The sequence below is a fragment of the Lathamus discolor genome, chromosome 6 (genome assembly GCF_037157495.1).
Source record: "Lathamus discolor isolate bLatDis1 chromosome 6, bLatDis1.hap1, whole genome shotgun sequence".
Lineage (NCBI taxonomy): Eukaryota > Metazoa > Chordata > Aves > Psittaciformes > Psittacidae > Lathamus > Lathamus discolor.
The window spans coordinates 84,493,426-84,508,000 of record NC_088889.1 but is presented as its reverse complement, the minus strand read 5'-3'; the positions used below and the strand labels follow the sequence as shown (position 1 = coordinate 84,508,000).

At 42.1% G+C, this 14,575-nt stretch overlaps 1 protein-coding gene and 1 long non-coding RNA gene across 2 annotated transcripts; both read left to right on the top strand.

The window, feature by feature from the left end:
• LOC136016726 (uncharacterized) lies at positions 1 to 6,061 on the top strand. The gene is made up of 2 exons (XR_010613679.1): positions 1 to 800; positions 5,323 to 6,061. It is a non-coding gene; the product is annotated as an uncharacterized LOC136016726 (long non-coding RNA).
• Positions 6,062 to 7,711: 1,650 nt separating this feature from the next.
• On the top strand, positions 7,712 to 13,923 carry LOC136017516 (ubiquitin carboxyl-terminal hydrolase 42-like). The gene is made up of 8 exons (XM_065685830.1): positions 7,712 to 7,813; positions 8,448 to 8,588; positions 8,790 to 8,890; positions 9,351 to 9,489; positions 10,184 to 10,915; positions 11,122 to 11,210; positions 11,480 to 12,103; positions 13,242 to 13,923. Exons 1-8 carry the CDS (start codon positions 7,712 to 7,714, stop codon positions 13,255 to 13,257), a joined length of 1,944 nt encoding a protein of 647 aa, XP_065541902.1. The 3' UTR covers positions 13,258 to 13,923.
• Positions 13,924 to 14,575: the final 652 nt, after the last annotated feature.

Sequence of the window (14,575 nt, the reverse complement as noted above, 5' to 3'; positions counted from 1 at the left end):
CCCAATGTAAAGGTTAGGCAATAAAAAGTATGAAATTGCTTACTCAAACAGTCACCGGACACAGCTTACATAGACTAACAGTCGCCAACCGCAATCGCTTATCGCTTATGCAAACATAGTAGATGTTGCCTAAAGATAGCTATAAGATGTTCCATGTGAGAAACTATAGACTAGTGTATTGTTTATTAAGATATATGTTAAGCCAAATGTAAAGGAACTGACAGAGATAAAACACAGCTGGCCAAGATAAGATAGCCGCAAGATGTCCCAGGAACTGGCAGAGATAAGACTAACAACTCCCTGCAAAGACATATGGATGAAGGATCAAAGGAGGAAGACTTCTCACCTTGGTCTCATCGATCACCAGGAGGCAGGAAACTACCCCCTAACAACAACTGAAGCATGCGCAGAGTACTTCCACTATTTCATGAACAAAGAAGTAAAGATGTATAAAAAGGGGCTGTTTGAAATATTTAACACGGCAGTTGGCGGAGCGCAGACTCCCCTGTCGTCCAGCGCTGTCTTTGCTCATATTCTACTTGCTATAATTAATAAAATTTCAATTGGATTATGATCCGTTGTGGTCTCAATTTATAACAATTTCTGGTGCCGTGACTCGGATAAGGAACGGTGGGCTTTGGTCCTCCGGGGGGGCGCCCCGCGACATTTCGCGGCCCCGCGACCAACAGCTTACCTCATCCTTACCGACGAACCTAAATGCTAGAATATGAGCAAAGAAGGAACCGGTAAAATCCCATAAAAATTCTGTGCACGGGAGTCCGGACGAAGACGCAGGACGCGTAAATATATTGCGAAACTTTCCGCAGAGCGAAATAGTTCGCGGCGGAGGACTGCAGAGTGAAATTGTTCACGGCAGAGATTGTTCGCAGGTTTACCATTCGGGCGGGATTGGGTTTCCTGGAATATAACGAATGAGAGGTTCGATATACTGAACCAAGCGAGTGTGGACCCTTAAGTACTGCGGTTCCCATCTCCCGCGAGGGACTGGGCCAGGAACAAGGGGGAGCAAGTGAGTGTGTGTTCAGAGATATTCCAGAAGATGGGGGTGAAGGGCAGCAAGCCTTCGACTCCCATGGGATGGGTACCCACTGTACCTAAGAATACCCCTCTGGCATATATCTTAGACAATTGGAGATGTCTCCCTGGAACCTTAGGGAAAGATAAGCAAAAAAATGATAGAATATTGTACTAAGATATGGGGAGGGAAGATTTTTAAAAATGTTTTTTGGCCAATCTATGGGTCAGAAGAAGATTGGGTAAGACAGCAATTAAACCTCTGGGTTAATAATAAAAAACCCCTTAACCTTGAGGAGAGTCAATATGTGGAAGTGTGGCTAAAAAGACCGGGAGCTAGACTTTACCCGCTGAATGAGATAAAAAAAAAAAAAAAAAAACAAAAAAAAAAAACTAAACAAAAGAAAAAGAAGGTATAATATGAAGCGGGGACAGATACTAAATATGTATAGGCGTAAGGGAATAAATGTAAAGGAAAAACGACCCTGGGTGTGCATACTTTGGAGGAACGATCCCCATGCACCTCAGCGCTGAATAAAGCATACCTACTTTACAACTTTAACGAGTTGTGGAGTCAATCCGCGTATCAATTTGGCGAGCCAGCCAGGAGGCCTCTGTTCGGCTGCAGGATCGGGTGAGGAGCGGATATCCTAAGCCCCCCCCCCCAGGCCGCTTGCCTGGGGGAGCTCCGCTTCTCATCCGCTCACTGCGGGGACAGACAGCGACCTGCGCCGGCTGCGGAGAGGCGGTATGCTTGGAATTTAGGTACTTTGGGGGGCCTGTAGGGCATACGCGTGGCCCGGGGCTGCTGGTAAGGCGTGCAGAGACGTCTGGCGCACAGCGGAGTTCCCCGTGGCAGGTAGGGCTTGCAAGCTGGGGGGCTCGTCGACCGATAGCGCGGCTGCAAGCGATCCTGGAGGCGGATCGGGCGAGCCCGGGTTTTCGCTGCATCCCAAGTTTTGGGAGCCAGGGCGGACCTGCTAATGACCGTGTAGGAAGCAGGAGAAGGGTAAGCGGAACCATAGTGTGAGTGTGTGGGATCCCATGTGTAAGGGTTTGTGTTTCTGTGTGACTGAGACGTAGCGTAGCTACGAAGCGAGTGTGGAGTCCTAATCCGCGGTTCCGTGTCTCCGCGAGGGGAGCGGCCGGAGACGGACGAAGCGTTTATGTTTTTTTCTGTCCTGTGTCTTGTCTGTGTATAACCATCAAGCAGCTTAGAAAGCGGGGGAAGGTCCGGCTACCCCTCCCGCAGTGGATAACTTTACGAAATACAAGGGCAAGGGAATTTCCTATATGCCCTGTGAGAGTATGTGCCTTGTAGGAGTGTAACTGTATGTGACAGGTGGCATTTCACGTGGATATTGCCACTCAGGACACCGGTGGGGCAGATACTGCTCGGGGTGTCTTACAAAACACTGCCAGGTAGAAAATTATAATTATCTAATCGGTGACCAGAAATAAAAGATTACTTTGTGGAGAAAAACCACAAAATCCTGGCGGACTTCCGGGAAGTTAGAATGGAAAACTGAGAAAGGGTTTATAGAAGGTATCAAAGAAAATTCGAGAAGATGTGGTTACAAAGGAAAAAAAAAAAAATAAAATGGGAATACAACAATTAATGTCTCTCTTTTTGGGACAATAAACGGGGGATATCAGGAAAACTTTCGTAACCTGACATATGAGTGCATAATAAGTTTTGAACAGTGGAACCTGCTGTGGATACTAGGGCAGTGTAAATTTTGCTGGAGCTGAAACTATGTTCTAATGACAGGGGAGTTGATCTGCAGAACCCAGAGATACTATCTTACTGAATCCCCTGAGAATATCATAAAATTTGTGTGTAGGTGCTCTCATATTTTAAGTGCATTTGCAGAGCACTGGGAAAGAGAAGCTATAGAGATTTGTAAGAGATTGTTTGAAATGGGAGCCGGTCAAAACAAGGGAATTCTGAAGAAAAGCCCATTGGGTTACATTTTGGCACATTGGAAAGAACTGGGAGGTTCTTCTGGGGGCTCGGTAAACAAGAAAACATTGGTAAAATATTGTAATCAATGGTGGCCTTTATAAACTTTGGAAAATCAGGAAAAATGGCCTAAGAATGGAACTCTGCATTCTAATGCATTTTTTTTTTTTTACAATTTATGTTGGTTTTGAGGTGGCCAAGAAAATGCAATGAAGTAATGCATGCAGATATGTTTCGCTTTAAGAAAGCACCTGGAGTGGCAGACAGAATGTGAAAATTAATATAACTCTGCCAGATCCCTAATTTTGGTTTTGGAAAAGGACAGGGAAAAACAGAAAGCTAAGCTGGAGAGATGTTGTTCAGCCTGTGATATTGGGACAGTCATCAAGAAAATTATATATCACAGGTACCTCCGAGAGGAGCACCCTCTGCCTCTGTCCTATCAGGTATTGATAAGGAGGAGGAAATTGCTGTCACTGGCAACAAGCAGCACATTCACATTCAGGGTTAAGAAGGGGTTAAACCAGAAGTGCTGTTGCAGAGGCAGGCATCTGTAACCCCTGCAGAGCAGGGTGAGCACCTGTGAAAAATAACAAATAAATAAATAAAAAAGGGAAAACCAAAGGGGAAAGGAGGGAAGCTCCCGCAGTTCCTGTGTTTGAGCATGAGATGGGTGCTGGGGCAGGCAGACAGACATGTTGACAGACGGGATTGAACGGTTGATGAATAAATGTGGATGGGAGTGAAGGAGGAAGCATGGAGAGTGTATAGGAATTGGAAATAGGTAGAAAAGAAAAAACTGGGTCGTGCTACAGCCATGGCTGCGCTGGTTGCTTTAAAACTGGTGGAGGACGAATGTCGGACAGAAGTGGGGGAGTGACCTCCTCTTCTGTGGAACCGGATCGGTGTGAGTGCTATGAGGAGTTTGGAAGCTGGGAGTGAGACTACCCTAGTGGGAGTGCCATGGGGTGGCTCGGGTGACTGAATTGGAACTAGGCTGACGGGACCAGGGGAATCTTCCCTAGCAGATCCACTGGTTATAATGGAATTTTTGGTTGATACAGGTGCAATGTATTCAGTTTTAAACAAAGCTTTAATACCTTTGGGGACGATTATATGATGATAAAAGGGGCGACTGGCCAAGGTGAAAAGGCTTATTTTTGTAAACTACTAAAATATCAATTGGGAAAACAATGGGGCATCCATAAGTTTTTGTATATGCCTAACTCCGCAAAAGCTCTTTTGGGGAGAGATTTGTTAGAACACTTGGGAGCAACCATTACTTTCAAAGGAGGCGAGATCACTTTAAAAGTAAAGGACCAACAGTATATAGAGATGTTAAAAGCTTAATTTTGATCACTAATCATGTCGAGGGAGAAGTCAGATTGAAGATATACTGGATCAGGTATTCCCAGGGATATGGGCTACAAACATACCTGGAAGAGCTCTTAAAAGAATACCAGGTACAAACGGGGAACGTGCTGTTACAGTATGTAGATGATCTGCTCATAGCAGGGAGTAATAAGGAGGATGTAAGAAAAGAAAGCATTCGATTTCTAAACTTTCCTGCACAAAAGGGCCTACGGGTATCACAAGAAAAGTTACAATTTGTGGAGGAAAAAGTGAAATATTTGGGACATTATTTGTTTAATGGCCAGAAAATAATGGAGCCAGTCGCATTAAAGGCCCAGTGACGAGACCCACTGGAAAGTAATCAGTACTCCAGGGGACACCAAGAAAATCCTGAGAAGATAACGTAATGATAGAGACTTTATTTATTTAATTATGTTGCCGCATTATCTTTTGGTATAAAGTGTGTATTGCTGTTTATATTTGCTATAATTATTTCTCCTCTTTTCTATTATATATGGAAACGTACAAAGTGTGTTGAAGGAAATTGTTAAACTTATGCAACCACACAATAGTGAATATAGAAGATATGCTGATGTAAATAATGTATGTACTCTAGATATACGAATTAGGTGTAATAATTTGAATTGCAATTGTTATCCATTTGCTTGTTTTAGGTGTAAGGTATGTCAGGATAAATGGTGGACACACTATGAATGTGGATGCCCTCCAATAGGAGTTTGCACACAGTGTTGGAAAATCCAAAGAACTCTCACTGTGTGGAAATTAAAACAATTAGAGTCTAAAACAAGAAATTATTTGGGAATCCCATGAGTGGTGGGAGATTTTTGCCAAAGGAATAAACCCTCAATATTATTGTTACCACTCCAATGAACCAGTCCCCTTTATAGCCGAAATTTTGATTATAAAGTGTAGAAGGGAAGTACTAACTGTATCTTGCTTTGCCCCATTAGTTAAGGCTGCAAAGTGGGAAGCCTATGTAAACAGGCAGAAAGCCCGAAACAGCTGTTCTCCTGAAGAATTCCCTTGCTGCCGAGAAGATGGTACACCCCGTGGCTTGAAGCAACCGAGTCGACGGGCGAGGCAGAGGAGGAATAAACTGTGGAGAAAAGAACCAGAACAATGGGATGCAAAACCAGCAATGGCCGAACTTCCCCAGGACTGGTAAAAATATACTTAAATTGGCAAAATTGACAGACACCCTTTTTCCTGGTATACCGTTAGTTTGGTTATTGATAATAACCCAAGCAAATGGAAACCCGCATGAACCATTAAAGTGGGAATTAATATCCTGAGAAACATCCAAAGTGATAACCACTTTCACTGGGACGGGACAACCTGAATTCCCTGTACAACCTTAATGTAGAACTCCGGAAAAGGTTAAATCAACGTAAGAAAGATCGTGAGGCGAGCAGGTCATGGTATGAAAACTGGTTTAATATCTCACCTTGGCTAACCACTTTGTTGTCTGCTCTAGCAGGACCGCTTATCATGTTGATTCTGGGACTTATATTTGGGCCTTGTATATTACGCTATATTTTACACTTTATTAGAGAACGGTTTGACATAGCTAAACTGCTTATTTTAACTACGAGATCTGGGGTAAAATATAAGAGTGTATCTATTGATGAGGATGAAGATTGTTGTGAATGTGTCATGCCACGTAAAAAATATACCTGTGATTGTAAGGAATTACCTTGTGAGTGTTATGATAAATGTTGGGAGTGTGGAAAAAGGTTGGCTTACAATTCTGAAAATGAAAGCAACATCTAATAAACAATAATAGGATAAAAGAAAAAGGGGGGATTGTGAGAAACTATAAATTAGGATATTGTTTATTAGGATTTATGTTAAGCCCAATGTAAAGGTTAGGCAATAAAAGTATGAAATTGCTTACTCAAACAGTCAACGGACACAGCTTACATAGACTAACAGTCGCCAACCGCAATCGCTTATCGCTTATGCAAACATAGTAGATGTTGCCTAAAGATAGCTATAAGATGTTCCATGTGAGAAACTATAGACTAGTGTATTGTTTATTAAGATATATGTTAAGCCAAATGTAAAGGAACTGACAGAGATAAAACACAGCTGGCCAAGATAAGATAGCCGCAAGATGTCCCAGGAACTGGCAGAGATAAGACTAACAACTCCCTGCAAAGACATATGGATGAAGGATCAAAGGAGGAAGACTTCTCACCTTGGTCTCATCGATCACCAGGAGGCAGGAAACTACCCCCTAACAACAACTGAAGCATGCGCAGAGTACTTCCACTATTTCATGAACAAAGAAGTAAAGATGTATAAAAAGGGGCTGTTTGAAATATTTAACACGGCAGTTGGCGGAGCGCAGACTCCCCTGTCGTCCAGCGCTGTCTTTGCTCATATTCTACTTGCTATAATTAATAAAATTTCAATTGGATTATGATCCGTTGTGGTCTCAATTTATAACAAGGATTATCATTGGTGGTAGCAGTAGTGATTTGTGTTATACCTTAGTTACTGGGTTGTTCTTACCTCAAGCCGTGGGAGTTACATTCTCCTGATTCTCCTCCCCGTCGGGAGTGGGGAGTGTCGGGGGGGGGGGGGGGGGTGTGAGTGGACGAGCTGTGTGGATCGGTTTAAACCGCGACAGACGTGCTGCTCCCTGAAACGACAACCCCAACCTATTGCTGTATTTAACTCGGTTTGCATGAGGTGCGTGCCTGTCAGGGACTTCAGAGGTGGGTTTTGTTGAAGCAAATCGCGCTGCCTCCCTGTTATAAATTGAGACCACAACGGATCATAACTTTTATTCCTACTGCCGCCTGCACTGGGGTTTATTAGCCTTCGTAATTGTGAGGTTGCACACAGAAATGTTCATCTGGCCAGAAGTTAAAGGGGGTGTCTGCTAAGTAGTGGTGAGCTGAAGCACGGAGCTAAGGACAACGATTTGGGGTGGGAGGCAACATCAGCTCGTTGAAGGTCCTAGTGTTCCCTGTGGAAGAAACTGGGATTGGGTCTCAGTGCATGTGAACGGTGGTCGTTAACATGAGCAGCCTCTAATGACTCGCTAAAAAATGTCTTGCACGGTTCTCGTGCTGAATTGTTGGGAAGTCTCTCCTTTTTGTCATTAGGATAGATGCTCAGATGTTTGCTTGGCTATGAAAAGAGAATGTTCTAAGACCTTTGTTTTGTAGAGCTGTCCGCTTACATGCTGTTACCTTCTGTCTGTTAACAAACCCAAAGTGCGGCGTATGGGTTCATAAGCCTGCGTGAGAGACGTAAACTTGTTTGAATTTTGGGAGGGGGAAGAATTTGCTGTTAAACATTTGTCTGTGCTTGCTTTTAAGGTGCACAAACATGGTACCTGCCTCCAAGATGTACACAATACATCGTTCCTCCAATGTTCTTATCATGTCGCTGAAAAGATTTGCAGATTTTAGTGGTGGCAAGATCAGCAAGGTATATTTGCAGCTGTAAAGCAGCTTTATCTTCTATATATCTATGTTCTTTATCTTCTTGGAATGGGAGATTTCCCCAAGAAAAGATCATTTTAAAGAGGGGGAGTTTAGATTGGATATAAGGAAGAAATTAGGGTTAGGGTGGTTAGGGTGGTGAGGCACTGGAATGGGTTGCCCAGGGAAGTTGTGAATGCTCCATCCCTGGCGGTGTTAAAGATCAGGTTGGACAGAGCCTTGGGTGGCATGGTTTAGTGGGAGGTGTCCCTGCCCATGGCAGGGGGGTTGGAACTAGATGATCTTAAGGTCCTTTCTGACCCTAACTGTTCTGTGATTCTCTGATTTAAAAGTTGTTAGTGTTTGCAGGCTGTAACTATAATAACAATTGTCTAAGAAGCGTCAATCTAGCAACTATGGCTTACGGTAACCCTAAGAGTAGACGTCACTCTTAGAGCTAATTCTGTAGAAAACAGTTCTCTGCAGCTTAAATTATTAAATGTTGTTTCTGAGAATAGGTATTTTTAAATGAATGAAGAATATATTTGTGTGATCCTAGCCTGTGTTCTTAGAAGGGTTTTCCTCAGGCTGTTCCATGAAGCGTTTCAGGGTAATATTTGAATCTTCCTGTTTTCTTTTAGCACGTAAACTACCCTGAATATTTGGATCTCCGAGCATATATGTCCCAGTCAACGGGAGAACCACTCATCTATTCTTTATATGCAGTTCTTGTTCATTCTGGTTTCAGCTGTAATGCAGGACACTATATCTGCTTCATAAAGGTGGGTATCGGCTTGATTTCCAACAGGGTAAAATAAACAAAGAAAATGAATGTTACTGGCAGCCACCATTTTGATGGAGAAAGGTTGAATGATGTGTTCTGTTCGATCTGTTTGGTACGTTTTGTGCTGTAGTGTTCCGCCTGTGATGTCATTTCGACAACATGCATTTTGTCTGAAGGTATCACTGTCTTTTATTTGCAGGCCGGCAATGGATTTTGGTATCGAATGAATGATGCCATAGTGGAGCGTTCTGATATCAAAACAGTTCTCAATCAGCAAGCTTATTTACTTTTTTATATCAGGTAATACCAACTACTGACTCTGTTCAGAATATATTTACTTTCCTGTTACTGATACTTTTCTTTCTTTCCAAGTGTTTTTCTTTCTGTCCTAGGCAAAGTTTACTGTTTGTGTAATTCAGTTCTGTCTAACCTGAACTTACCGCTGTCATTTACTGCCTTTCATTGTTTGCCCTTAAACTGGTGAGCTTGTGCATATTGCTCTACATCTGCTCTATGTAGCTGGCTAATATAGAAGAGGAGAAATTATGCCATAGAAGGTGTAAGGGGGAGTTGTTGCTCTGACAAGCACAGTCATTGTAGGGAGACCATTGTCTATTTCTTACTTTGTAGTCTTGGTTGAGTCTTTTATATATGTCTTCTGTGTCACATCATCTGTTCCTTTAAAATTATAGTTGGGGTTTTAATCCAAGAATAGACTGAAAGAAAAACTCTAAACTGAGATCACTGCTTTTTTCCCAAGGCGCTATGATTTGACACTTGGAGAATGTGGGCTTTCCTTACCAGCACCGTCTTATGCCCGTTCATTCCTTGGTCAGCGGGGGCCTAAGAGTAAGCAGGCTGGATTTACGGGACCACGACTTCCTCCTCATATGGTTAAGGTAATTTGCAGGGAGTAAGTAATGACACCAAATTGATAATATTGTTTTCTTTTGATGTGTGGGGGGTATTGTTTTATAGCATCGAGTTCTATTTTCCCTCCCACACTACAGCTTTCTTCACAACCGTCATGCGACAGCCAGAATTATTGAAACAGTGGCTAATCCTAAACTGTGCAGCCATGCTACTTCATTATACTTCCAACTCAAAGTGCTTTCTAAAGCACTGACAGCTACGCTTTTGAGACACTTGAAGGAGTCTATTAATTCTTGATGATGATGATGATAAGAACAATAGCAGTAGTAATAATAATTAAATATCACTCTCCGTCAGTGTTGCTTTAGCTGAGACAGTGAGAAAGATTTTTCTTGGTCCTGAGTAGCAGAGCAATTATTGCAGTGTTTCCAGGGAATGTTTAAAGGGGAAAATAAACATATTTGGGAAGAGCTGTAGTCAATGTTAAGTTGTTTGAGTGGGTTTCAAAAAATGAGGCTCATTTGATACCAAGATGCAGTAAACCAAAAGCAGCAGGAATTAAATACACTTGTTGGACTTAGGTTTATATTGGAAGTGAGGTGTTTATCTTCGTAGGTGGTGAGGCAATTTTTAGAAATATTTAGTAGGAGAATTTAATGTTTTAGTAAGTGCTGTGTAATTGCACATATTCATCTTGCAATCTTTTCTTTTTCAATACAGAAATCAAGTTGTTTAAATGGAAATGGACCCCTAAAAGGAGATACAAATCCTGTTGGTATGACCATAAACAAGCCATCTTCAGCTCCACCAACTGCTTGCATTCGAAACGTGGAAATGACCAGGCCTTCATCTACGGATCCATCGAAAGCCCAGAAGATCACTATCAGTATTCCTAACAAATTGCCTGAGCTTCAGACTGTGTCACAACCTGGCTGTGTTACCAGTGCTTTGGAGAATGAGGATCTCAGCAAGGCCGTTCCTTCCTCCACAATTACAGATTCTCTCAGAGCAGAGTCTTCCTCAAATGCATCTACAGTGGCAGTTGCTGCTAACATTTCCAAACAGGAAGTTCCTGATGAAATGTTTGTAGAGCCAGCAGTGAATGTAAGTCCTACAGTCGGCTCCGATGCTCTAGTCCCTTCCAGTGCAGAGTCTTCAGGAAAGTCTGTGGAGTCGAATGGCGTGTTGAAAAGGAATTGCAGCATATCTTCATATGGAATTGTAATGGGGAAGGTGGTTGGCACATTGCAGAATTCCCATTCTTTCTGTGAGAGTGCTGAAGAAGAGAGATCCCATCATGAGCTGCCACAAAATGATTCACTAAATGGTGCTATTAGTTTAGATATTGGATTTAAACAAAAGGGACAGAAACTTGATGATTTTGCTTGCCAAGTCCAACCTGCTAAACCTTCTGAGATTTTCTTTGCTAAAACAAATGGATTGCTTTTACGAGCAAGTTATGTATGCTCCATCTAGAACTTCTCACCTATGACGTGTTTAGTATTCAGGACGAATGTTCCTAATTCATGTGAAATACTGTGAAAACACACAGCACAGATTTCCTCATTAACACTTTGTGCTACTGTCCCATTAGTTTTCTACATTTGTTTTTTTGTTGTTTGTTTGTTAGTTTGTTAACGTCTATGTTTTAATTGTAGATACCTGTAGCTGAGTCACCGATTCCTCAAGAAATAATCTTAGAATCCCTGGCCTGCAACCACCTGAACAGGTTGTCAGAGAAAACAAGGTAAATTGAGTATACTCTGATGAAAACAAGATTTCATACAAGTTTATCATTCTTTTACCCATCTGCTAGTACTATTTAATAGAAAGCTTTAAATTAGTACAGCAAATTCCACACTGTACATGTAGGATTGCAGATGTCAGCACCGAGCATGTGTTATTGTCATATTAAATACAGGCAGATGCCTCCTGGAATGCTTCTGTTTCTTCACAGAATGGTTTTCCATTTTTTACCATTGGAATCCTTTCTCTGTTCTCTTTTTTCCAACCTAGGATGCATGCGAGCCAATACAGGCCTTCGCATAATGAAAGAAACAGTCCAAATAATGGCAAAAGCTGGGGAAAATACTCTGATTATAGATCCCGAAGCAGAGAAAGAACAGAACAAGACAGGAATAAGTATTATCGTTCCAAAGGAGAGAAAACCTGGAGCCCGGAAACATACTGTCAAGATGAAGCACAGAGATGGGAAAAATGCAGATATTACGAGGATTATGACTCTGCTCGTAGAACAGGAAATGGTAGAGAGAGGAAGTACACTCATTCTGACAAAGACTTTGACAAATGGAGTCAATTCTCGAAATCAGAGCGGGATGATCCCTGCAAGAGCAGATGGGCTGACAACACTCACTGCAGAGAGGAAGGAGCGCATCACTTGAGCAGCCACAGAGGGAACCTCCGTCATTGTTCAGTACCTCCGCAGCAGTCTGAAAAACACTCTTGGGAAGGGCACGCACCTCCACCTGCCTCAGCTCGTGCACAATTTGACAACGCTTTCTGGGAAAATAAGAAACTGAGGCTTGGCAAGAGGAAATACAGTGACACAGAAGGAGGCGAAAGCGAAGTGGAAAGGAAACGCCGCAAGATAGATGATAAATATCAAGAGACGGATTACAGGTAAACAGGGATTCCAGCATAATCTGCAATTTTTTCCCTAACTCTTCTCTGAATGTTTCTCATGCCTGTCTTTTTCCCATTGTGTCTAAGTGATTTATAATAATAATCCGCCTGCGGGTTGGTCATTAGGCTGGTCATTAGGTTGGTCAAGCAAACGTAGGAAGATGTTGCTGAATAGCGTTAGAACGCTAGATCTGGAGCACAAAGTTAAGAACCTGTCCTGGTTTAAGCCCAGCCTGCTGAACCCAGGACAGAACCGCATCCGCGCACTGTTCTTGATTAGGTTACAACAGTTACATATTTTTAACTCCACATATTCCACAATTAGCCCCTGTAAGGATTTGTGTACAAACCAAGACTTACTGTTATTTAATCTGAGGGCTTATGTCTGTTGCATCTGAAGTCAGATGTGCAGAAATTACTGCAAAATAGCTGGCACACAGCAAGCCATCACCTGTGGTAAAGTAAATAACACTTCATACACACATCAAACACTGCATCCCTTTTCCTATTTTTAACCTGCATGTTTCCCTCAGACCTCAGGATTTGGATGGCCTTGTGTTTCACATTGACAATGACTAGGACTGGTTTGGCTTTAGTGAATGCTTTTGCCAGCAGGTGGCCAACTCTGGTTATTTCTAAACCAGTCAAAAGTAGAGGAAGAAGTTAAATGTCTTGCACCCCACTACACAGGCCAGGGCCGTTAAGATTAGTGCGCTATTTGTGTAGACGTGAGAGATGTTAACCGATAAACACAGTGACAGAACCCCACTTTGGTCCACTGCTTGCAACACAAGTGGGATATGAGGGCTGTGAAAAGCCATTTGTTAAGTCTGGAGAATTTTAGTATTTCCTCAAGTCCATAGATGTTCATGAACTTCCTCTTGTGGAAGGTCCGTCTTTAAAAATACTAAATAAAGGGGTCTGAAGTAGGAACTTTCACTTTTGCATAGATCCAAAATGCAGTCAGTTTGGATGTGGGGAAGCTACCTTCTCAAGTCCGTCAGATAATATAGTCACAGAGCAGATGGAGCTGTGTGCAGGCTTGAGACTTCTCTTTCAGAAACCTAACCACTGAGACAGGGTTTGGCGTTGAACGTCATGACATGGGCTGACATTGCTTTCTTTTGTCTTTCAGATACAAAGCTCACTGATGGAATCCTTCGATACCCAAACTAAACCTACTGTCAAAACCAACTATGTCTTATCATCAAACCTGACTCTTTACCATCAAAACTGTGTGCCATCAAAGCTGATGGTTTACCATCAAACCTGGCTGTTTACCATCAAGAATGACTCTACCATCAAAACTGACTGCTTACCATCGAACCTGTCTTCGCCGTCAAAACTGACTCTTTACCACCAGACCTGACTGTTTACCGTCAAACCTGGCTTTACCATCAAAGCTGGCACTTTAGCACCAAACCTGACTGTTTACCATCGAAGCTGCCTTTACCATCAAAACTGACTCGTTACCATCAAATGTGACTTTTTACCACCAAACGTGACCGTTTGCATCAAACCTGACTGTTTACCATCGAACCTGGCTTTACCATCAAAAAAGATGAGTCTTTACCTTCAAAAACAACGACTCTTTTATCTTCAGACTGGACTTTATCGATGTTGACCATCAAAACTTTGAATTTATTATTGAAACATTCACCGTCAAGACAAAATCCATATATTTTAATTCCATTTTCTTAATATACTGTCACTTGTCTGAAGTCTCAGTTGTCTGGTTTTGTCTCTCTAAAGGGGCTAGTTAAAGACAAATTTATACTGTGATTTTAATTTTTATTATTAAATGCTAACAAACTGTGGTGCACTTCATATTTGCTGGTCCTGCATCAGGAGACCAGTGAGTGGGAATCTCTATGAAATAAAGTTCATCTGACTAATCTGTCTGGTCTAATTAATCGACTTGAGGAGAAACGATCTGAGTTGTCCCCCTACTTGCCTTACATTTGGCTGAAGCTCATGGAAAGCAATGGACAAAATTCCTCCTTAATTTAGGGTGGGAAACCAGCTCTTACCGGAGTAACATTTATAGCAGCACAGCTATGAGTGTTCAGCCTTACGAAAACAACTGATTTTGCAGCTGAGGAGTTTTCTCTCTGAAAAATTCAACCTGTCAGTTTAAATCAGTGTGCTTAAAGGTAGGCAAAGAGGCCTTTTACTTACAAGAGCAGTTGCAAAATCAGATCTTAACCTCTTAAACAAGTAAATCAGCACGCACCTCCCATGTATTCTTGGTAAATAAGGAGCTATGCAACAGTCGAGTTTCACACTTTAGAGGAAGTCCCCAGGCTGAATCAACAGGTCCTCCTGATAAATGAAAATGTTACTATTGCAGTGGATTTACATCGAACACCACATTTTTAACAACGGTTGATACAGAGTATGTCATGCAAATCACTTGTGTACACCAACTAATACTTAAATCAGTCCCTATCTGTGCAGCATTTACATTTT